The 26,017-nt window shown below is 33.8% G+C and overlaps 1 protein-coding gene across 2 annotated transcripts in view; it reads right to left on the minus strand.

Annotated features, from left to right (window-relative positions):
• ADCY1 (adenylate cyclase 1) overlaps positions 1-26,017 on the minus strand; it is a 349,651-nt gene that overhangs the window by 98,391 nt on the left and 225,243 nt on the right. For both annotated transcript variants that reach the window (XR_004232691.1, XM_003762551.3), the window contains exons 5-7: positions 24,188-24,315; positions 15,711-15,869; positions 9,613-9,754 (exon numbers count right to left, since the gene is read on the minus strand). Coding sequence is in view for 1 of the 2 variants with exons in the window: in XM_003762551.3 (XP_003762599.2) it covers positions 9,613-9,754; positions 15,711-15,869; positions 24,188-24,315 (429 nt within the window). In the remaining variant the exon portion in view is untranslated. The remainder of the gene's footprint in view (positions 1-9,612; positions 9,755-15,710; positions 15,870-24,187; positions 24,316-26,017) is intronic.

Below are 26,017 nucleotides of genomic sequence, written 5' to 3' on the forward strand. Positions count from 1 at the left end.
GTCCAACGAGGACCTTGTGCAACAGTAAAGAAGTCTGCTTGACCCAGCATCATAGTGGACTGGTCTATCATCTCAGATGTCACCTTCTTAAAGGTACAGTTCCAGCTGATCAATGGAGTGACTTTTCTGTTACTGACTGCCTCATTCTGAAATTGACTTGGGGGGACACTATGAGGGAAGAAATGATTCCTGTGGCTAAAAGGCAACCCTTTATTCACATGTTCCCTACATTCTGTAGTTCAGTAACTTTTAAATTTCAGTCCAAGGATGAGTGAGTTTTCCAGTTTGGAGAAATGGCAAATATAACAATGGGCACCTCTGCCCATCAGAAACAAGGACTACTAATATATATTTTAATACATTGGAATATTCTTTCTAGAATGTTTATCAGTCAAGCTACTGCTTCATTTTAATTATAATTCACAAATACTATTTTTACCCAAGTCATTTCTTAACATGAAGTATCCTGTAGGAATTAGAAAGTATTCCTTTCACAACCATCTTGTTAGTAGATAGTACAATATTTTTCCATTTTGCAAATGAGAAAATGGGGGATTAGAGGGGTAAAATGATTTGTCCAGGGTCACAAAGCTGACAAGTGGCAGATTCAGAACTTGAAATCGTCTTATAACTTCAAATCCAAAGTTATTTATCTTGTTGAATTCAGTATTCTCTCTTCCCCAAAGAAATACCCCAGTTGTTGAATATGGTATTTATTTACTAAATGATGATAGATGACATGTGATCCACATGATCAAATGATATTGATTCTTTTGTTTACTGTAATTATTCTCTTTTTCTCATATCTAAATGTAAAATCAGTGTTCATAGTCATCTTAGTCTAGATCTTGGGAGTTTCTTGATGTCAGGATGAAAAATATATTGAAGAATAATCTGAATCACAAAACTATTTCAAATGAATTCATAAATGTTGTTAACAACTTGTTAACTCTTAATGATCCCTTTTGGTATTTTCTTGGCAAAAATAGTAGAGTGGCTTTATTCCTTCTATGGCTGATTTTACAGCTGAAGAAATAGAGTCAAGTTAAGTGACTTGCTCAAGGTCACACCAGTGAGTAATATCCAACGCCAGATTGAAACTTAGGTCTTCTTGATTCCAGACCCAGCACTCTATCCTCTATGCCACCTACTTGCCCTATCAATAGGAAGAGGGTGGTACATAGGATATTTTTCCTGGGGAAAGAGACAGAGTGTAGTATTCTGTCAAAGTCAATAGAAATATCAGGGAATTGTGGAATATAAGAGAAGGAAGAAATCATAAAGAACTAGGCCAGTGTTGTCAAACACAAATGATCTTTTTGTTTTAAGTTTATAGCACCAATCTTTTTGAATGACTATAATCTTAATTAGACAAATTACCTTCTATTTCTGGGTCTTAGTTTCCTTATGTATAAAATCACTATCATACTAATTGATCTTTATTTTTTTAGTTCTAAATTCTATGATCCCAAATATTTGTGAATTGTTTTTATTTTATATTCTTCCAGGAAAACAAAAAAAGATATAATAATTTAAATAAATTGCCTGGCTTTATCGGATGCCCAAAATTGAGTGAATGAATAAGGGAGATTCTACCCAAATGGTACTAAAGCTTTTGTCTTGGATTTCCTTCCAGTGTGTGTGTGTGTGTGTGTGTGTGTGTGTGTGTGTGTGTAGGAGAGGGAAGGGAAGGGAAAGTAAGAGTAATAAGTACTTATTTCCACTGGAATTCATGGCTACACTAGTTTCATCCAGCACATATCACTGTGGGACTGAGTGATAGTGATCCATTATGGGATCAGATATTATACTCTGCTTATCTCAACTGTACAACTGAACTTGCTTCTAGGTCCAATCTGTAAGAACACAAAGGGACCCTGGGCAAGCTATCCAACAAAGACTTTGAAAGACTGATTGATCAGTAAATGAAGAAATAGATATGGATCAGTATAGCCATATCGCAATTATGGATTCTTCAAGTTGGAGACATTAAATATGACCTAATTTAGAACTCACTCCAGTGCAAGTATCCCTTCTATGCTACTTCTGGTCATCAAGTCTTTATTTACATATCTCTAGGATCAGAAAGTAGAGAGGACCTTGATTTCAGTTCTGCCTTGAAAATTTTTAAAATGAGAGGAATAATGTCTGTGACTTCTCCTTTGAGGTTGTGATGAGACATGCATATGAGCAAAACCTTTTTTTTTAACCTTTGAAGTGCTATACACCTGTCTGTTTTTATTACTGAGGAGATAACTGAGGCTCCTATGGTCGCTGCCAGCCCAGCAGCAGGCAAGATTGTTACAGAGTACCTCTTATGAACATGTCATGATATGAACATGTCATGATATTTGTCACCCACTGTAACAGAGAGGAACAATTAGGTAGCACAATGGACAAAATCTAGAGACAGAGCCTAAAGGAAGACTCATCTTTCTGAGTTCAAATTCAGGCTCAGACACTTACTAACTGTCGGATCCTGGCAAGTCACTTAATCCTGTTTGCTTAGTTTCCTCATCTGTAAAAAGAGCTAGAAAAGGACATGGCATACCACTCTAATAAAGAAAATCCTCAAAGGAGTCACAAGACTGAGACAGGATTGAAAAACAACTCAACAATAAAACTAACAGAAAAGTTCCTTTTCTCACTAAGAGGCAAAATTGAATGTAGTATGCTATCAGCATTTTTATTTATAAATCACTTTATAAATTGATCAGATCATTTCTGGATGAGATGAAAAGATATCAGAATCACAGGAGTGAGAGATGAAAGATCTATTGATACCATATCACATACTCAACTTAGTAGAATATGTAATTCAACACTTTTGTTATAAGGAAACTGAGGCCCACGGGGTATGTGACTTGTTCTAGCTTTCCTGCCATGCTTCTTGTTTTACTTAAAGTGCTCCCTTTCTCTCTCTCTCTCTCTCTCTCTCTCTCTCTCTCTCTCTCTCTCTCTCTCTCTCTCCTAGTCTCTTTTCATACTCACTGCCTTGTTCCCCTGAAGATTATCCCCAAAGAAGCCTATAGACTAAATTGTGAGTCCCTACTTAGACCCACAATATCATGAGAAGCACAAATCACACTGCTCCCTTCACTTATATATGGCACTATTCTATTTCTCCCCACAACAGTTGTCCTGCCTTCTTGTAGGTATTCTCCTCTCCCCCACCTACTTTTAATCACTGTAGGTTTTTTAAAATTTGTCTTCCCCTATTAGAATACAGGCTCTTGAGAGTAGAGTTTGTTTGGTTTTCTTGTTTTCAGATTTCTAGCACTTTAGCACAGTGGTTGGTATATAGTAAGTGCTTAATAAATGATCTATCATGGATAATTAATGTAAAATGGGATTCAAATACTCCCTATGATAATTTGTGGATATTATTAATTATTGAATATATATATATTTTACTTTGGGAACAAAAGATTTTCACAGCAGAGGTCTTTATAAGCCATTAAGATTAATTGTACTTGGTAATCAACAGGTCACAAGTCAGCAAATGGAAAAAAAATGTTTCCAGTCAATATATCTAGCATTAAGATCCCCTTTCAATAATGTATAGGGTATGTGTGTGTGTGTGGGGGGGGAGAAGGTGTATTCGTGAGTGTAGCAGTAGAGGATCCAGCTAGCATGAAATCATTCCCAGTGCTATGTATGTACACAGGAGGTTGAGAATGAAGTAAGAGTCATACATAAGTGAAGGAAGTAGTGTGGTTAATGCTTCTCATGATATTGTGGGTCTAGTCATTCTTAGTCAAAACTTGATCTGAGAACAACTGAGATATTACCCCAATTCCTTGGCACCTTAACCTGTCTGGGACTAAGAGAATACAGAGTTGCTAGTCTAGACCCACTTGTTATAACTGCCAAATGAAATGGAGTCCCATTGGAAAGCCCAGGCTTTGGCTAACTCACCAAGGTAACAATTCCTAATTGGCTCCAGGAACTTAGTACAAAACTCATTCGATTTGCAACATTCAGCTATGAGTGATGCTTTCAATTTAACTAGGCTCTAATTCCCAGAAACTATATTGAATGAAACAATTTAGAACACATATTAGGAGACTAAGGATCTCATTACAACACAAATCAAAGAAATTGCCTTTTGATAGAGAAAATCTTTAAGTTATTATGCAAAATGTTTTGCAAACAACATTAACTTGGGGAATCATTTACCCAGACATACACGTAGATGCATCTCATGCATATATGCATGTGTATACATAATATATGTACATATGTATGTATACATACCCACACATAGATGTCTGTGTGTATTACTAAGAATTAACAGACTAAACACACTCTATGTGACTTGGAACCCCAGTCTCCCAGGATTCCTGGATTGTAAAAAATTGTTTATTTTCACATAACAAAATTCTTTCTGGTATTTTTACTTGAGGACTGTATGTAGTAAATTGGTATGTATTTCTACACAGTATCCTTTATAAGTGGCACAAATGAGAGAGTGCTAGACTTGGGGTTTGGTCAGAAAAACCTGAGTTCAAATCTTGCCTCAGAGTGATCCTAGATAAGTTACAGCCTTTGCTTGCCTCAGTTTCCTCATCTATAATATAAGAATAATAATAGCACAAACTTTATAGAGTTGTTCTCAGGATTAAGCAAACTATTTATAAAATCATTTTGTCAATTTTGAAGTGCAATAAAAATACTAGTTTCATTATTAAATTTCAGATTTGTTTTACAAATGTAGTCTTGTTATATAATGCTTTTGGTGGGTCTTCAAAGAACCATTTACTAGACTTCACTGCCAATTTAATATATATTAATAGTTCATTGATAATAGTCTTCGTTATGAATAAAAATGTGAAACAAAAATGAACTATATTCATGATTCCGTTAAAATATATATATATGTCTGTGTATGTATATAAATATATTATATTAAATATATTTTTAATGCTGGGATGCCATTGAGGATTTAAGTAACATCTCAAACAGATCATTTGTTTTTTTGTGCTCAGATGATCAGAAATAATGCAGGATTTCAAGGTAGATTATTTAAATAATTTCAAATCATTTAAATTTAAATCATTTAAAATTGTGTTTCTCCTGATCTCTTTTTAATTCTTATACTGATTTCAATTTTATTTTTTCTAATAATTTTTTTCTCACATGATGAGGTCTACAAATATATATATACACACATATATATTTACAAATGAATATATATACATGTATTGTATACATACATATTTTTTGCTGTTATTTGCTTGTTTTTCATGAATATTTGACTCTTTGTGACTCTTTGGTATTTTCTTGGCAAAAATACAATGGTTTACTATTTCTTTCTCTAGTTCATTTTACATATGAAGAAACTGAGGCAAATAGAATTAAGTGAGTTGCCCAGGATCACACAGTTTGTAAGTGTCTGAGGCCACATTTGAACTCAGGGAGATGCGTCATTTGATTCCAGGCCTAGAACTCTATCCACTGATTCATTTAACTGCCTTATACATACAAATGTATGTGTATGTATGATGTATATACACACATACATATTTGATGTGGTTTTAATAGATTTTTCTCATACTACTACTTATATCTGAATCATATATATATATATATATATATATATATATATGTACACACACACACACACACATAGCTTTACAAATAGTTTGTAGCTCTAGTTATATGCTAGAATCAGTCATTTGAAAGTCCTTATGAATCAATGAAAAATGACCACTGATAACTGATAGTAGATGACCTGTGTTCCCCTTAATCCAGAATTCTAGCCATTTGCTAGGCACTGATATACTAACAACAATATTGTGGAAAATAATTTCAATTGTTCATTTCCTTCTCATCGTAGAATAAATACTACTTGATATTTGATTATCATCTAATACTATCATCTAATTCTCTTTTCACTTTAATTTTCCAGGAATACCTTCTTTTAGTGGAACATCTGATGGTGATTGCAAAATTAGAATGTTCTCTCATTGGCATAAGGTATATTCATTTTCTAGGTCTTCATATTTAGAAAGAGAAAAAAGCATAATGTCCTTTTCCAATAGAGGAATTGTACGTGAAATGGTTCCTTAATATCCTTTACTTAGTGGCAGATTGAAAATCTATTTCTATTTCTGCCAGTTGTAAGAACATAATAATCAGAGATAGGTAACAGTACCATCTTTCTAAGAACTGTTGCCAAATGAACCTTAGGTTAAGGTACAAAGCAACAGAATGAACACTATAGTGGTTTTCTTGCATCAAATATAGAACCCTCCATTTAACTTTTAAAGCCTTTTATAATCTGTTGTATGCCTTCCTTCTTTCTGCTCTTTTCCTTGTACTTTCTTCATACTCTGCAAGCCAGCAACATTGGCCCCTTTTCTGTTCTTCATAAAAGACACTCTATCTCCCAACTCCAAGCAATTTCCCCAGCTACTCTTGCTTTAAATGTCTCCATCCTCAGGTCTATCTCTTGTTTTTTCTAGCTTCTTTCAAGCCTCAGCTAAAGCCTCATTTTCTACAAGTACCTTTTGTTGATTTTCCTTATTGGTAATGTGTTCCCCCTGAGATTATCTCTAATTTATACTATATATTTCTTGGCTATACACAGAGTCCGCATGCTATCTTCTCCATTAGGCTGTGAGGATTGGACTGTGTTTTAGCTCTTCTTTCTATGGCATTATGTCTGGCACACACGAGGTGCTTAATAACTGTTCATTGACTTGACTTTGAGGAAACGGTGTAAATTGGCCCTTTGCGTATTTAAACTGCCTTGATTGGAGTCCAAATTACAGCAACTGAGTTTCTAAGAGATGGTTGTTTAAAATCCTGTGGGAGAATCATTTGGTTTCCAAACTCCTCAAACGGAGATAGAATTTTAATGTTCTCATTTTTGAGGAAAACCAAACATTAGATTAGGTCACACTTCCTTTCCCCAAATTTTTTGTTTTAAAAAAGTGGAATAGTTCCACATTAACAAAATCAGGAAACTTGAAGCCTTGGGTTTAGAATGGGACAATAAATTTAATTCAGTGTTTATCGAAGGAGTTCCTTAAATGCTTTGGAAAAAACTCATTGCTCTGACTAATAATTAGGTCATGCTGGGAAAATTGTCTTAGGGCCTTTATAGGAAAAAGAGTAAAATCAATATCCAATCTCTTATCTTTGGGGTATTTATGGAAGATGGCTTTTCCAAAGGAATTTCACTTCCTTAGGGAGAGGACCAAAATGAGTAATTTGCTGGTATATGGAACTTGAAAATAAAAGAACAAAGAAAACTCTTCTTCAGGATATATGGGTGAATTTGCCTACAATTCTATGTATCCATGAGTAAATATTGAAATAATAAACATAGAAAACATTTGAAACTGCAGTGTTAATAATGGCTTAAGAAAAAACAAAAACAAAAACAAAAACCCTGACATCTGACATCTAATTTTAGAATAATTGGTATATGGTTCATTTGTAACGTGCTAGTTTTCCATTTTGAAACACAAAAATATTCTGGTGGAAAACTAGACATTTTCTAATTCTCTTTGGGAGAAGGTAGGGTTAATTTAAGTTCCACATTGCCAAAACATAAAAGTTGTTGGTTATCTCTGCACGGCTTTCTGTACTTTATGGTAGTACATCATTCCTCCTATTTTAGGTAAATGTAAGAAATATGCAACAGATAAAAAAGAATTCTCCTAAATGATCATATTTTAGTTGTGGAGAATTGGATAGAAAGATATGATGAATCATCTTGATCCATAAATATCCACTCCCCAATCATTAAAATGAACACTTTTGGAAGCTTTTTTTTTCTTTTACTACGCCATGTTTAACTGATATATCTCTTGTATTGAGGAGATTCTTCTTCATTCAGTGGTATGAATATAATTTCCAAAAGTATTCAACAGCTGAGGCAAAAGAAGAATATGTTCTACATTAAACAATAACAGATGACATCTTGATTTAGCTAGATAAATTCTCTAGATTTTTATAACCCTTCCTCCCTTTATCACTGACAATCAATTGAATGAATTTTTATTTATTTTTTATCTATGTAAACTTAGACACATTGTTTTCCATCTCTGAGTCTCAATTTCCACAATTATAAGCATTAGAAATTTGGATTAGGGGACTAATGTTCCTTCCAGCTCTTTATGTGTATACATTAATAAAAATTTATTGAGCTTCTTTTAAGTCTAAGGTATTCTTCTGTATTAAATGTAAGGCACTCTCTAGAAGTTTTTAAGTCTATGGATGAAACAATGTCCTGACTGATGCATAATACTACTGGAAATATCTATCATTCAGTGGTGAGTTGCAAAGTGACATATTGACTAGTCTGTGACCATGCTGGTAAAAGCTATTGATGGGAGTGCAATTCATGCAGATTTTTTTTTTTTGCCATTGTTTAGGAATTTTGCCATTCTTCAGGAATGGAAAACAGGTTGTTCAGGTCATTAGATATGTTGGAAAGAAATGTTTACCTTTTCTGACACAAAGCTTCATGGGGAAGATAAAACTTGCATTTTGTAGTCTCATGAAAAGTCAATCAGTAAATCTGACTATTGGACAAGTTTCAAAGTACAAATAGATGAGTGTCTATTGAGCTTCTGCTTACTTTTCCTGATAAATAGAGGTATATTGACAAGGGTATCTGTGAAAAGGAACTATCTGAAATAAGCTGCAGAAGTATTTGCCAATCACAATATGGCAGTGCAATCATATCACTTGGGAAAATGCTTCATAGGAGAGAGGGTTTGTCTAATAAGAAAGCTAAGTAGCATTTGGTTTTCAGAGCAAGATGCTAACTTGCCATTCACTAGAGTTTAAATATAAAAGTTTTATTTCCTCTGGCAAGTATGATACTATGTGGTCTAAATCAGCCAGAGATTTTGTCAGTGTACCACAATTTGTGCTGCAATGTAAAAATACTTCTCTACACTACCTAATAAAATATTTGTCTAGCATGATAAGATTTACAAACTTCCACCAAGCTAGTATTATTGTCACCATTTTACAGATGAAGAAATACAGATTGATTGAGTTTAAGTGAGTTGTCTAAGATTAAAGAGTCATTTGGTGGCAGTTCTAGTTATGGATTCTGCACTTCATTAGAAATACATTGTACATCATTTTTATTGGAAGAATGAATAGCTGTTACTCAGCATTTTTTACTCCTACTGGTAAAATAAATATAATAAATATACATATTTAATACTATTATATTGATAAAATTTTAATGTTTATAATTTTACCTTCATGAATTATAACTTCAGCTTTAGAAATTAAGAAACTGAGGATCAGAGAGTTTAAATGATTTGTCCATTGTAATCCAGTTAGTTATGTGTGATTGCAAGTCCATTATGCCTAGTTGTAGACCTTTCAATAGGTTTTCTGTTGGGTACCAGATGTGGTGATTTCATATATGTAAAAAAAGAAATCTGAAAGATTGAACTTTGGGGATATCATCAGTACTTTTTTCATACATAGACTTGTTGTTCAGAGTGGGGAAGAACTACAAATTTGAAAATATAGAGACACACACATTCTTTAAAAAACAAACAAAAAAAAAACTCCAACTCAGCTTCAAATTGGCACTTTAACATTATAGAATAGAAGAGGCAAGAATTTGCCTACCTTTCTCCGATGGGATGGTACAATAAAAAAGGTTTCAATATTATGCTTTTTCAAGAAAGTGTTCCTCTCATGTCCAAAACCTGGTTCTACCTCGTAGTCCCCGTTTAGGCACTCTAATGTCGTCTTTGTGATATGAACCTTCCTATAAAAAAGGAGGCAGATGTTCTGAAAGGAAAAATATTACAAGAGCTCCTGGATATTTCAAAACTCAATTCTCACTATTTTGAATGCTCCATTAGAAACATTATTGGAGCTAGGTCAAAACATTTCAAGACTTTACCTTGTGTAAGAAGGTCCATATTTTGTATTACTTTCATAGAAGGGCCATGATAATCAATAAGTTTAGTATATATCTTTCCATAAATACATAGGTGAATCACCTTAAAGAAAGAGGAGGGGTAGGTAAAATAGAAAGAGATGCAATAGAGAAAAGAAAGAGGAAAAATATGATATAAGGAAGGAACAAAAATAAGTGAATGTTACAGAATTATTTTTTTAAAATTGAGCATGGCCTCAATGAAGAGATATAAGAAGATATCCTACCCTACTCCACAAGTAGAGAATATTACATATGTTTTGAGATATTTTTGGTGTGTTGATCAGTTTTGCTAATTGTTTTTTTCTTCCTCTTTTCTTTATATGATTATTCTGTTACAAGGAATGACTTTGTCAGATTGATTTTTGTCATAGATTGAGAAAGGCACCTGTGCAGCCCAGAATTTGTCTAGGAGAAGACTAAAGATGTGCTCAGATGATCAGTGATCAAATGAGAGGAGAAGTGTGTGATTATTTAAAATCGAAATCTACTTTTGTTTACCATATTCTTTAATTCTTATGGAAATCCTTGCTAGTAAATTTCATTATCTCTAGTCTGGGAAATACTAATTTACTTCCACCTATAATAACAACAGAGGGGGAAGAAAGGAATGTTGGGAGATTAGGCAATTTAAATATAAAATATATCATTAAATTCATTAAAAAACGATATCTAAGATGGTACCTAATCTTTTAAGAGAGTAATTTTTGTCCTGTTCATTACTGCTAAGACCTATTCCTCTCCACTGAGAAGAGCTAAGATATCTATGAAAGAGAAGTCCTTTTGTATTTTTCAGGAAAGAGACCGGTGACCTAACTAATTTGGGTATTTAAATATTCTTGAATATTAATCCAGGCTATATTTTTACATATATTGTTTCTACCTTGAGATTCCTATTCATGTTACCCAGAATCATCTTAGGGCTGAGTCATGTTGGAGGAGGGGAACAGGTTATGTCAGTTTGAATAACTCAATCTGAGTTAGAATAACTCAATCTGAGTTCATATGCTTTGAGAATAATGTGAAATTAAATAAATTTGTTTCTGGAAGATGTGACTAAAAGTGAAGGGTAAAGAATTAGTGCTAACATTTCTTTTCGTTTTGAGAAACTAAAAATGTTTATTAATGGTCAAATCATTATGGTGTCCAAGATTGTATAAGAAAATATTTCAAAGAGTAAAAATTAGTCTTTATTTTTACATTCCCTTAGGATGAGGAAGGTCTTTCATCTTGTTGGGTTGGGATTAACTCCCAAAAGCTTGCCAAAAAGAGAGCTACAATCAATTCACAGATTCATCTATGTGCTAAGGAATGGAAAGAGCTGGAAGGCAGCCCTGGATGTGCTGTTATCTAAGCAGCCTGAAGTGTGATTATTTGCAGTTTCAATCACCCAACTTACTACTAAGCAGTTCCTTTGGCACTAAGGGACAACTTGGCTAACAGAAACATTTCTCCCTAACCCTCTAATACTCAGGCCTTGTAATCCTTCTTCCAAATCATTTAGTCTGGCAACTTGTATTTAAGCCATTGGTTCTCATGCTTTTTGTTCTGTGCCCCTTTTGTTTGGGATAAGGAAAAGGGCCTGGAATACAGCAATAATGAAAGAAGAGGTTAAGGGACATAAGTGAAAGAAAGGAATACAGGAAAGGAAAAGAGTAGAAAAGGGGGGAAAGGGTAAGAATTGGGAGGGGGAAAGGAAGCAGGACAGAGGAAAGGAGAGAAGATAAGGGAGGTGAAGGAAAATGAAGGAACAGAGGAAAAGCAAAGTAACATTAGATAGGTACACAAGGAACACAGAGGGGAGAGATGAAAGGAAGGTAGAGAAAAAAGAAAACGAAAGAAGAAAAAGGGAGAAAAAAAGAAAAAAGAGATGAGAATAAGACAATTCAAGGAAAGATGGAAGGTAAGGAATAAAGGTAATTGCCCCAGCACCTAGGATAGAGCACAAATGGATTGAGCACTGGGCTTGGAGTCAGGAAGACTCATCTTCATGAATTCAAATCTGCCTTCCAATACTTACTAGCTGTATGAACTTGGGCAAATCACTTAACCTTGTCTGCTCAGCTTCTTATTTGTAAAATGATTTGGAAGAGAAAATGGCAAATTATCTCAGTATCTTTGACAACTATTTTAGTATCTTTGCCATGAAAATCTCAAATGGGGTCACAAAGAGGCTGACAAAATCAAAATAAATGAACAGTAGCCCTAACACTTGTTGAAAATTCAATGTTTTTGGAGGTCAGAAAATCTGTGTTCAGATCCCGGTTTTGCCATTTATTACTTAATGTATCTTACCAAATTCACTTACTATTTCTGAGCCTCAGTTTCTTCATCTATAAAATTAGGGGATTAGTAACAGAATACCTCTAAGTCATTTTCTAGTTTCATAATCTATAATTCTACCATCTTGCAGATTGAATATAATAAAAAATTAGGGAGAGGAGGAAAGGAGACAGCTTCAGAGATTGGTTGTGTAACCATACACAGCTTTTCTATGAAGAAAAATGGACTTGTATTAGGAGGGGCAAGGGATTGATAAAGACACAGGTGTAGCCCAGAATTTGTCTAGAAGACTAAAGATGTGCTCATGTGTTCAGTGATCAATTGATGGGACAAATGTATGGCTGTTTAAAATAGAAATCTACTTTTGCTAACCATATTCTCTAATTCAGGGGTCCTCAAACTTTTTAAATAGGGGGCCAGTTCACTGTCCCTCAGACTGTTGGAGGGCCGGACTATAGTAAAAACAAAAACTTTGTTTTGTGGGCCTTTAAATAAAGAAACTTCATAGCTCTGGGTGAGGGGGATAAATGTCTTCAGCTGTTGCATCTGGCCCACAGCCATAGTTTGAGGACCTCTGCTCTAATTCTTACAAAAATCTTTGCTAGTAAATTTCATGAGCTCCAGTCTGGGAAATCCTAATTTATATCCACCTACGATGAATATTGCCCACTGAATGAAATATTGATGTCACATATATTCTAGAGAAAATGTATTCACTGGATTCAAATATTGACAACACACACACACACACACACACACAAACACACACAGATTTCACACACACACACACACACAAACATATACATACATTCTATAAAATGAAATTCCAAATTCAATCCCAATGTGTCCTTGGATAACACAAACCACTCAGACATATATCCAAGGACCTTGCAAGAATATGTACATCCCCTGCTCTATCATTCTAATAAATATCAATGAAGATTCTCTGCTTGACTACTCCCATTCTATTTTCATCTGAGAATGCTGGGACAATAGTAGAGATTGCTCTGTAAGATGTGGGGAGGGAAGAGAACAGGGAAGAGAAAAATCAACTACTATTATGTGACAGGAACTGTGCTAAACACTTTACAAATATTATCTCAGATGATCCTCACAACAATCCTAGAATGTACATGCCATTAAGACACCCATTTTGCAGTTGAGAAAGCTGAGGCGGGCAAGGAGCCAGCTTCAGAGATAGGTTGTGTAACTATATACAGCTTTTCTATGAAGAAAGGAGGACTTGTGTTAGGAGGAGAAAAGGATTGATAAAGACACAAGTGTAGCCCAGAATTTGTCTAGAAGACTAAAGATGTGCTCCTGTGCTCAGTGATCAATTGATGAGATAAATATATGGCTGTTTAAATGGAAATCTACTTTTGCTAACCATATTCTCTAATTCTTACAAAAATCTTTGCTAGTAAATTTCATGCGCTCCAATCTGGGAAATCATAATTCATATTTATTAATAATTTAATCATAGTTACACAGCTAGTAAGGGTATGTAGCTGGATTTGAACTCAAGTATTCTTCAATCCAAATCCAGGGCTCTACACATTGTTCCCACCTAGTTGAGTTAGAAGAAAAAGAAGATCAATGATAGAACAAAACATGAAGGAGATAGAAGAATGTAAGCATGAAGGAGGAGTTTATGAAACCTATAACCCCTTTAGGGAAAAAGTAGTGGGTAGAGAGGAGTTAGGAATTAAACAAGGAATCACCATCTGTCCCGACAAGGGCCACATGATGATGGTTTCTAGGAAATACAGAGATTTTCCAGTTCCAAAACTCAATGATCCAATAGTTCCAAGGATTTTTAGTCTAACTTCAATATCTTCAGGCCCATAAAACATAAATCAGAGGCAAATTTTGTACTTGTCATGCGTGGATTTATTTCCATGAAAAAACTATAGATAGACATAAGCCAAGAATGGAACAATAATTTCCTGATCCCCATGACTTTCCTTTAAACAGGCAAAGACATAAATGTTTTCAGGCTGTTTATTCTGACCAAAATGGTCAATATAGATTAAGGGGAGGCTCCCTATTCAATTCAGAATTAAAATTATATTCATCTTTATCTCAGTACTTATACTTTTTCTTGGCATTTTTATGAGGCACAAGTAGATAAAGGAACTTGCTTAAGGTCACGTGGAAAATTAATGGCAAAGCCTCTGAGAGGACTTGAGATTCCTTCCTCCTCATTCAATCATAGTAAACTAAATGAATAAGGATGCTGGAGCATATTCAATATTGGGTATTAATGTGTTCATCATTCAGAATGTTTGCTTAGGGAGGTTTAATGCATGCAGCTACAGCTGATGCCTTTTTATTGTTTTATTTTCCTAATTCATAATGTAACAAACCAAAACCTGTCCCCCCCCCCCGCCCCCTGCTTGTTTCTGTTTTTATCCCTACCCTTAAATGATGACTAATCATGTTTGGGCACTCAAATTTATACTGAGTAGTTCATGAGCAGAAAGAGTTAATGCACTCTCCCAAGTGGCAGTTTGCTCTTAAGAATTTTTATTAATGTTAGGGATAGGATTACACATACTGTCAAAGAAAGCATCACAACAGAGAAAGCAGTCTCTGTGAGAAGGGCATATGCATCAGGATACATACATGTATTATTTAACACAGATTACAGCATACCTGAAAAGGCAAGTTGGAACACAAGTTGATTATATTTCTAATCACATGCATGTATGTGTATTATATATTTGTATGTGTGCTTTTTAAAGATGTAAACACTTTGAATTTGTCATTGTCAAAAGTATTTTATTTATTTATGGGGGGGAGAAAAAAGGAGAGAAGAGACTTCATATAATTCTCACTTCATGAAGACCTATACCTCTTCTGCCTTAGACATCTGCCTCAGGCACAGAGAGATTATATGATTTGCCCAGTCACAAAGTATGGGTAAGAGATTGGATTTGAACTTATCTCTCTGATTCTAAGGCCAGTGCTCTATTATATTAAGCTCTCTGTTTAATCAAAAGATAATTGAGACTAAAGGAAAGATGTTAAAATGAGATGCATAAATCATTATTTTATTTTTTCTAGATCTTGGTGCAATTTATGCTACCTCGTAGACATTTAGTCAATGATTATTGATTGAATTTATATGAACAAGTAAATTAGTAAAACAACTTTAGAAAGTCCTTGGGAATGAATTTTAATTTATTTAAAAGGCACAATGTGCCTGTAATTAATTTCTAAAATCAATTATATACATATAGCATAAATAAAAGTATAGAAATAAATACAATTTATATATATATTTACATATATACATACATGTATACATAGATATTAAATATATGTGTTTATATACTTCTATATGTTTTATTAGGGTGTTTTCATCCCTTATGTAAAGATTTAGCTTCATACAAATTTTTTTGTAAAATAACCTTTATACTTATACATGAAATACTATCAAGGAACCACAATTAACAATCTTGAAATATTGTAATCAGTATAGCTTTTTCAGACTTACCCAGGTAATCCTCCAGTCTCCATTACGTTTGCAAGAGTCACATCATTTGACCAGACATCATATTGCCACTTTCGAAGTCCTAGCACCCCACACAGGACACGGCCTGTATGAAGACCCACTCTCATGTTGAGGTCAACTTCTGTGGCTTCTGCAACAGACCTGAAATGGAAAAGAAGACTTCTTAATTCCTTCCAGATCATGTCAACTTTAATTCTTATGGAATAGTGATTCAGTATCATATGTTTTCTGAGATATTGAATTATAGAAATTGTTTCATGGTTGTAAGAATTTCATTCTTGAGAGTTCCCCTTTGAACCAAATTTTCCTCCAGGATCTTTAAATTATGAGATTATATATTTCAAAGAAATTTTCAAAATTCACTCATAAAATCTAGGTTGTATTAACAGAATTTTCTCTTTATCACAGCTCCTAAGATTCATTATTTCCTCCCAAAGATCTTATCATGTCTACTTCAGAAATCAATTCCTTCTTCCTCCAATTTTAAAAGAACTACTATTAAAGACAAGTTAAAATGTATCAAATGCTCTTATTTCATAAAAAAAGCAAGCATTAAATCTTTAATATCCCCATAAATTATCATATCATGCTTTCATGATACATTGTGTGATGTTTCCTCATCTATTTTTTTCTTTCTAGATAAGAGGTTTATTGCATATTCTTATGATTATATTGCTTCCATCTGTTTCTTCATGGATTATTTAACCAAAATGTTCTCCAACTATACTCCTCCAGTTCTTAAATGTCTTTGCATGAGTGTACCTTTTTATGTTTATTATATACAATGAAACTCCAGTGCCTCCTTTATCTCTTTAGAGGATTCCACAGGGAATCCAGGAGATTCTCCACACACACCACTACAAGGAAAACATCATATATATCTATAATATAGCTCCAAAGTTTTATCAGTTCTTCCCTTTCTTCTCTATGTCATCTCTCATTCTTTCAAAGGATTCTTCAATTTTCTTGATAGCTTATAGAATAAATATACATCGCTCTGGTCAGTTATCATCTTCTCCATTTGGAAGATTATCTTGAATTTCCTTGCATATAGCTGTTATTTGACATAGGCAGAAAAACAAACATAATTCTCTTTCTGTAAAATTCCCCTTGCCTTCTACACCTGGTGACAACAGCAAGATACTCAATTCTCCTCTAATACTCAATTATTCTCTAAATGCCACATTCTTTAGTTCCTCTGGGGTCATCTTACCTACTTAAGAAAAAAAATTACAGTGATATTTGCCTTAGGATAGAACAAAATTGGGGCATAATTAGTAAATTCCTGTCAAAGTCCTAATGCAAAAAAGGTTTTCAGTTGCCTATGGGAAGGAGAAATTGACTTTTAGCTACCTCTTATTTCTTTCTACTTCTTTCCATTAATCAGACTTCTAGCAACTTCTTTTCTTTACTATTTAGCTGCATGTGTATGTATTCTTTACAAATGTACCTATGTGAAACCACATATGCATACATGCATATGTAAATATGTTTTTATATGTGTGTGTCTGTGTGTGTGTATATATATCTATATCTATATCTATATATATATATATATATATATATGTTGAGGGATATATATGTATATATGTATGTATTTCCCTCCCTCAACATTTGTGTATTTTACATTGTCACTTTTGGTTATTCATAGGTTGGTTATCAATAATTACCTGAGAACTTTTGGACATTCATGGCACACTGAAGAAATTACAGGTGACACACATATAAAGATAACTAAAAATTAATAATTCACAAATGCATAAGTACTCCACATTATTAATATGTTTTTATCATTTACTATCATAAGTATACATAAATTGATTATAAACAATTACATTTTGTTAAAAGTTTCAGTGTGTGCTAAAGAACTATGGGTTACACATTTCTACTTGGGAATACCTCTTCTTTGGCTCTCTACATCCAGATTCAGTCATGTGATTTTTACCCAGAGTGATCTTTATATTGTGCACTTTTTGTAGAAAAATGAAATCCATGAAGCAGTTTCCACAGCTATAGCAGTGGATGTTAAGATTCTGCAGTATGCAAAACACTGTTTTGTGTAGAAACTGCAACTTTTTATGGGTGCAGTGTATTGTTTTAATTGTTTTTGTGTTAAATAAATATCATAAGAATTATTAAAAATAAAGGTTGCTATTGGTGGGTCTTCATATTTGTCTATACATATGTGTGTATATGCTACCCCTCTGCTCATATGTGTTGTCTTCCCTATTAGAATGAAGATTTTTTGAGAGCAAGAACTGACATACTTTTCTATTTGTCTCCCCTATGCTTACAACAGTGTTTTACATATGAGGTAAATAAGTGCTTCATTCATTAATTCCAACACACTTTGTGCTTTCCCATCTCCATTATTCTGATTGACCTTGTTTTCCTGATATTTGCTTCCTCCTCCTCTTCATTGGCTAAAGTCTATCTACATTTTAAAAGTTCATTAAAATGATGCTACCAATTTTATGAAGCCTATATCTTACACCTTGTTTTATAATTTCCTAATGCACTTATCATATTGCCTGTACCTTACATCTTATTGCTTTCCTAGATGATAAGCCAGGTTATGTAAAACATAAGTTTTGCATCTTCCCTTATAGCAGTAAGAGAGCTATAGGTATGACAGGGGTTTAATAGATTCCTGTTGAATAAACATTTGTGGCCAGAAATTCAATCAGAAATCACAGTATGGAGTCTTTATTTTAAATTAAGTGTTTTTTTTAATCTCCAGTTTACCCTAAATATGTGTGCATATATTTGTGTGTGTGTGTGTGTGTGTGTGTGTGTGTGTGTATACACACACATACATATATATATATATATATATATATATATTTGTAATAGAAACTATTAGCAAAGAAGACTTTTTAAAACTGCAAATTAGGATATAATAACAAAGAAAATCATCAAAACACTTTTTTTCCTGAAAATACAATTTTTTTCAATGAATTCACATTTATTACTGTACTCTAGAGCTTACATAAATCCAATATGTTATAAGCTACATCTTAGAGATAATCATCCCAATTCTTTATTTTACTTCAAATTTTTATAGCCAGAATTGTGGAATAATTAGAAGAAATTATTATTTAAGGAATTTGTACAGTATAAAAACTTTGAAATATTTGACCTGTAAATAGAAATTAACAATTCAACACAGTAATTATAGATCCTGCACCTCCAACTCCCCACAATAACTGAACAACTGCCCAAGGTATTACTTCAAATCTTCCAGTCCAATCCTTGGGTGTTTTGATTACCATCATCCATGCTTCCATGAAGTAATTTTAACAACTAGCTGATACTGTTAACACCTTAGATTCTCAAAATAAAGTTGCTAGCTTTTGAGTGAGACATCCTTTAAAAAGAACATCTGGGACCTCCAAATGTGATGAATAAGAAGGCAAACGAGCAGGCATTTGCCTTGGCTTCAAAGCCATAAGCCTTTCTGCTGTGGCAGCTGCTACATATTGATGAGAAAAAAGAACATAGTAGAGGCAGATTGAAGTACTCGAATTCTCAAAGAACTGAGCTTCAGGTTTTGATTTATATTGACAGGAGTGACTTTAGCAGAGACTTTAGTTTTTAAATCAATATATAAGTCTAAAGGAAGTTGGACTTAAAGCTATTTTTTTTAAATGTAGCCAATAACAAACAATTCATACATTTCCCATCTATACATGATGAAAACATGCCATATGAGTATGGTGATCAAATATAATCTGAAGATAAACAGAACAGGTACTGTGGGACATACTTAGTTTGTAATTCATATGTGTCTAAACCTTTTCAGGAGGGTACTTTACTGTACTCTGCCCTCGTCAGACAATATTTGGAATATTATATCCAGATATGGATATTGCATTTAAAGCAAGACAATGATATGGAGAGTTTCTAGAGAAGGAAATCCAGAATAGTGAAGGGCCTCAAAACCATGCTCTGAGACTACTGTTTGAAGGAATATGGGTTATTTAGCTCAGGGAAGAGAAGTTTTTAGGAGAACAAAACAGCTTCTTAAAATACTTGAAATGCTCTTATGTAGATGAGGGACTACTTGAGCATAGGACACAGAACTAAGAGGAATAAGTGGAAATTGTAAGAGAAGTGTGAGGTACTTGGAGAGGTAATAGGAACCTTAAAAGGAATCTGGATGACCCAAAAGTTGGATGGGCTTGAAAGATTCCTATTCAGGTACAGATTGTAGTAAAAGCAGTAGAGCAAAACAGAAAAAAAAATGGTTCTCTTGGATGTTGGGAAATGACTAGCCAATATGGAATCAGGCTGCATTAGAAGAAGATGATTTCCCCATTACTGATAGTCTTTTGATTGGAGACCAGATTGCTATTTGTCAGAGATATTATAGAGGAGATGCTAATCAGATCTAGGTTAATAATAAATGATCTCCGTGGCCTCTTCTATATTAGACAATCAATAATTTAGGTATCTAAGCACAAAATTTAATTTTAATTAGACTAGATTTTTAAATGCCTTTTTTAAAAGTCATATATCTACACAGAGGTTAGAAGATCAATAAACTAGGACCTTGGAGAAGCATATTACTATATAAGATGCTTCTGACTGAGGCTGACTTTTTAGCAGGTAAAAGCAGAAAAATTCCAGAGGCTCATTGGGAGTTAGGAGTTTTATAGTTTTGGAGCAGAAATCTTAACCTGGGATCTGTGAACTTAATTTTTTAATAACCATATCTCAGTATGATTGATTTTCTTGGCAATTCTATGTATTTATGTATTTTAAAACATTCTGAGAATGAGTTCATAGACTTCATTAGATTGCTAGAACTTTCAGTCTTTCTGTTTTTCCTTCTTGCTCAGGGTTTAGCTGCCTCCTTGGGGGAATGATAAGCTGTTATTTATTTTTTAAAATTTATTAAGATTCAATAAACTTTCCATATGCAGAACTTCAATATAAAATGTGAAATAGGAGATTGGAATTGGATGATTGAAAAAACTTCTGTCAGCCTTTTTTTGTAGTGGCAAGGGATTGAAAACTGAGTGGATACCCATTATTTGGGGAATACCTGGAAAAGTTATGGTATATGAATGTAATGGAATATTATTGTTCTCTAAGAAACAATCAGCAAGATAATTTCAGAAAGGCCTGGAGAAACTTACATGAACTAATGCTAAGTGAGTAGAACCAAGGAAATATTGTACACCGTAATAACAAGATTATGTGATGATCAACTGTGATGGACTTGACTCTTCAACAATGAGATAATTCAGGCCAATTCCAATACATCAGTGATGGAGAGAGCCACTTGCATCCAGACAGAGAATGTGGACCACAACATAGTAATTTCACCTTTTTTGTTGTTATTGTTATTTGCTTGCTTATTTTTTTCTTTTTCACTTTTTCCCTTTTTGATTCGATTTTTCTTGTGCAGCATGATAAATGTGGAAATATGTTTAGAACAATTGCACATATTTAATATATATTGGATTGTTTGCGGTCTAGGGGAGGCAGGGAGTGGAGAGGGAGGAAGAAAATTTTGGAACACAAGATTTTGCAGAGGTGAATGTTGAAAACTCTCTTTGTATGTATTTTCAAAAATAAAAAGCTTGTATTATTTTTTTAAAGAGAAGTGCCATAAACACAGATTACAAAAAAATAAGATGAAGTACATGTTAAAATAACTACTATTTCCAAGAGAAATCCCATCAGGCTTACATTTTTTTCAATATATCCTGAAAAAAAATGTATCCCTCACTTCCTGTCCCTTAAACTTGGAAGCCTTGAAACATATATTATATGAGAATGGGAAAGTGACTCCATGTCTCATCCTCATTTCTTCATGTATAAAATCTGGATAATAATACTTTCAACATTTGTCTCAGCATTTTATGAAGAAAACTTTCAAAAACCTTAAAGTTCTATACAAATGTGACTTGTAAAAATAATTTTAATTATAATTTTGTTAAAGTAATATTTTTAAAGCAAACCTTTATCTGAAAAGACATACACTATATTTAAATATTGTTGATTTTCTCTTATAGCCCTGCTGATGAAGTTGCTCATACTACTGCATAATGTTTGGGGGAAAATATACACCCCCAATTCAGCAGTTTTAAGACAAATTTCCTTCTGTAGTTGTTGTACAGCTAATTTAGCAAAGGGTAATTTTTGTTAAAATATGAACTTGTTCTATGATAGGATTATTACTGGGAGAAAGTTCTTCAAGTGTTAAAAATAACATTCAATCATGACATAGTAATTAGCAATTAATGTGATAAGCACAATATAGGTCAATGGAATGAAATAGGGAAATCCTAAAGCTTATGGGACCTGAGATGATATAAGTAAGAATCACCAGAGAGAGAAAGGTTAAAGCTTTACTGTATTCATTCTGCCGTGCTCACATTTCTCCATTTGTACATTGTTCACATGAATCCCTTAGTAATCAAAATTCTCCTAATTCCCCCATACCTTATTTATCCCAGAAGATTTTTCCCTGCTCTACTTATCTTCCTTTTACACATGACATGCTTAGTGCTATTTTCCCACAAGTCAGTCTACTAGGTTTGTATGAGAATATCCCTGTGTTTTAAGATTAGAGAAAGAGAAATGCTAAATATTTCTATGAACACATTCCCCAGAAATGAGCATCTGAATCCTCTGACAGAAGATCATTTCATTCTGGTTAAATATTAAAAATGTGCTTGATTCAAACACTCAAATGTGTAGTCAACACAAGCCCATGATTCACAAGCATTTATCACAATTTCTCCACTTTAACATTTGCTTCATTCAATTTCTCTTTCAAAGCAATGATAGGAAATTCATCTTACCTTTCATAAAAATCTGCATAATGCTTGAAAGCATCTGAATTGACTGTCATGTTTCAGAAAAACAAGATATCGTTATGAAAGTGTTGTCAATGAGCCATTAGCTTACAATGGAAGGCTGAAAATGTTGGTCAAATACTGACATACGGGAAGATGGGTAGTGAGTATTTCCTTCATTTTCTGTAGTATGCTGGAGAATGTGTGAAGCATGAACATGATTTTTATGAATCAGCTTAATATGTTTTTATGTATATAGATTTCAATACACTCTTCTATTGGGGAAGGAAGAAAAGGGCAGGGAGCCAAGGATGTTGGAGAATCTGGATCCATGGCTTCCTTAGTATGTTTTACCACTGACTAATTATTTAAAGCCACAGGAAGTCTTTTAAAACTTAAAAGTGATAGACAAGTTGTTAATCTGTACATATTTACATATATCTCATAAATGCATATGGTGATCTATAAATGTATTGGTGTGTATAGTTATGTATGCACTTACAGAGTGATGTATTTAAATTTGGTACACTTTCTTGTACCAAATCCTTTCTTAAATATGTTAAATTTAAGAGCATGTTCTAATTTAAAATGCAGAATGAGAAATATGTTTTAGGACATGGACAAATCAAGGAATTTGTTTTGCTTGACCCTGCAAAGTTTTTACAGACATATTTATTCTTAAACTGGGAGGCAGAGGAAGAAAAAAAATAACTTTAGTTGAAAAATAGAAATTTAAAATATCATGTCATAATGCTAATTGTCAGTATTTCCCAATTTTCTAAATTTCAGAGAGAATTAAATGGATTAAAATTAATATTTGCTAAATGCCATGTTATGTGTCTTTAAGTTCTAATCAAACCAATAGATTTGAGCATGGTATCACTTGGGCTTCTCAGAGCCACTCTACTAGGAGCAGGCTTCTAAATTTAGGATAGGAGATTTAAATAGGATGCATATTGTTTCAAATTCAAAGGACTTGGTCAAACTGAACCCAGAAGCACAATGAGCTACATTATAATCTAATCAGGCAATTTCATAGGTCTTTTTACATCTAAATATCTCCTGCCAATAGATCCAAAATTCCATTCCCAATATCTTCACAAGTAGCAAATAAGTGATTAGAAAATCCTTGCTGTTTTAGAGTGTATTTTCTCCCTTATAGAAGAATCCAACTGTGACCTAAAAGACCCAATGAATTTGTCCAATACATTTCAGCAAAATATCTTCTCAGGCTAAATAAGAAAGGTTATTTTCTATTGAAAATGGAACTCTCTATCATGGCAACCAGGAACTATTAAGTCATCTCCATTGTAATTTCAGAGCATATAATCTGAGATTGAAAGACTTAAAATAATAGTTTATGGCACAGAGGGTTCAAATTCTCACATCTTTTTCACATGATCATTAGAAGTCAGCTAGAATGCAGAAACTGTTCCATGAGGCCTCATGGGGATGGGGAAGTAAAATGGGAGGGAAGATAAATAATGGAATTTGAAAGAGAAAAATCCATTAAAATATTAAATGGAACCATCTGTTATGAGAAGACATCTCTTATTGGGCAAAACTCATTATCCCAAATGATGTCATCCTCTAAGCACTGGGGCCATTTCTCCCATGAAGTCCTCATAGCTCCCCTTCTGAGATACTCACGTGATGGTATCAATCATGTCCAGCCCCATTTCGACACAGCAATGGGCATGGTCGGTTTTGGGCTGGGTCAGTCCTGACACGCAATAGTAGCAATCCCCCAGGATTTTAATTCGTCTGCAGTGGTTTTCCTTTTGTAATAAGAACAGAAACATACATCTTAGGATTGTGACAGAAGTGACAATGTGCCATAACAAATTCTTTACCCCAAGCTGGGTACAATTGCAAGGAAAATTGAACAAAGCCTTATTGCTTTTTTTCAGCTATATCATTAATCTTTTTTTTTTCTTTAGTTTCAATGAAGCCTCTAAGTTAATTAGGTTAACATTGGCATTAATGGATCTGGTGTTTAAGGAGAAATATTAAAATCAATAGCATATTCTATAGTCTTTGTTTAAGTTTAGACATACAATAATACAATTTATAATTGGAGGAGACACTGGAATCATTCAGTCAATACAGAATCATGGACTGACAGTGGGAAAGGACCTCAAGAAGTTATATAGAAAAACTTCTTTATTCTATAGGTGAGATAACTGAGGTTAGTGGAGGTCAAATGATTTGTCTAAAGTCATAGAAGGAGCAAATACCAGAGGTGTGATTTGAATCCAAGTCCGCTGACTCCAGGACTAGTTCTCTGCCTACCTTATCATATTATCTTGCTGTCCAACCACTTATTTAAAAGAGGGATGACCTGGTCAAAGGTACACAGGATAGGTTATTAACTACCCAGGATAGAGGGATAGAAGCTGTGATTTTTGTTGATATAAGGAACTCTCCAGTGAGAAAACTCTACTAGTATAAACCAGCAACTTCAAACATGAAAACAGCTACAAGCAAAGCTTAAAAGAAAAAAAAATATGAAAAACACACAGGTCCAACAAGAATTTCTGGAAGAGATTGGCTAGGATCACAGGAAAAGATAATATTGAATGTTGGAGGGGATGTGGGAAAACTGGGACACTGATACATGATTGGTGGAATTGTGAATACATCCAACCATTTTGGAGAGTGATTTGGAACTATGCTCTAAAAGTTATCAAACTGTGCATATCCTTTGATCCAGCAGTGTTACTACGGGGCTCATATCCCAAAGAGATCTTAAAGAAGGGAAATGGACCTGTATGTGCAAGAATGTTTGTGGCAAGTCCCTTTGTAGTGGCCAGAAACTGGACATGGGTCATCCAGCCCATCAATTGGAGAATGGCTGAATAAATTGTGGTATATGAATATTATGGAATATTATTGTTCTGTAAGAAATGACCAACAGGATGATTTCAGAAAGGCCTGGAGAGACTTACGTGAACTGATGCTGAGTGAGCAGGGCCAGGAGATCATTATATACTTCAACAATACTATATGTTGATCAATTCTGATGGACGTGGCTCTCTTCAACAATTAGATGAAACACATCCGCGCCATTTGTTTAATAATGAATAGAACTAGCTACACCCAATGAAAGAACTCTGGGAAATGAATATGGACCACTACATTGCATTCTCAATCCCTCTATTTTTGTCCACCTGCATTTTTTATTTCCTTCACAGGTTAATTGTACATTATTTCAAAGTCCAGTTCTTATTGTGCAGCAAAATAACTATATGGATATGTATACATATATTGTATTTAACATATACTTTAACATATTTAACATGTATTGGTCTACCTGCCATCTGGGGTACAGGAAGTAGGGATGGAAGGGAAAAATTGGAACAAAGGGTTTTGCAATTGTCAGTGCTGAAAAATTACCCATGTATATATCTTGTAAATAAAAAGTTATAATACAAAAAAAAAAAGGATTTCTGGAAGAGTTAGAGAAAGTGATGAGTGACC

This window comes from Sarcophilus harrisii, chromosome 1, assembly GCF_902635505.1.
Source record: "Sarcophilus harrisii chromosome 1, mSarHar1.11, whole genome shotgun sequence".
NCBI lineage: Eukaryota > Metazoa > Chordata > Mammalia > Dasyuromorphia > Dasyuridae > Sarcophilus > Sarcophilus harrisii.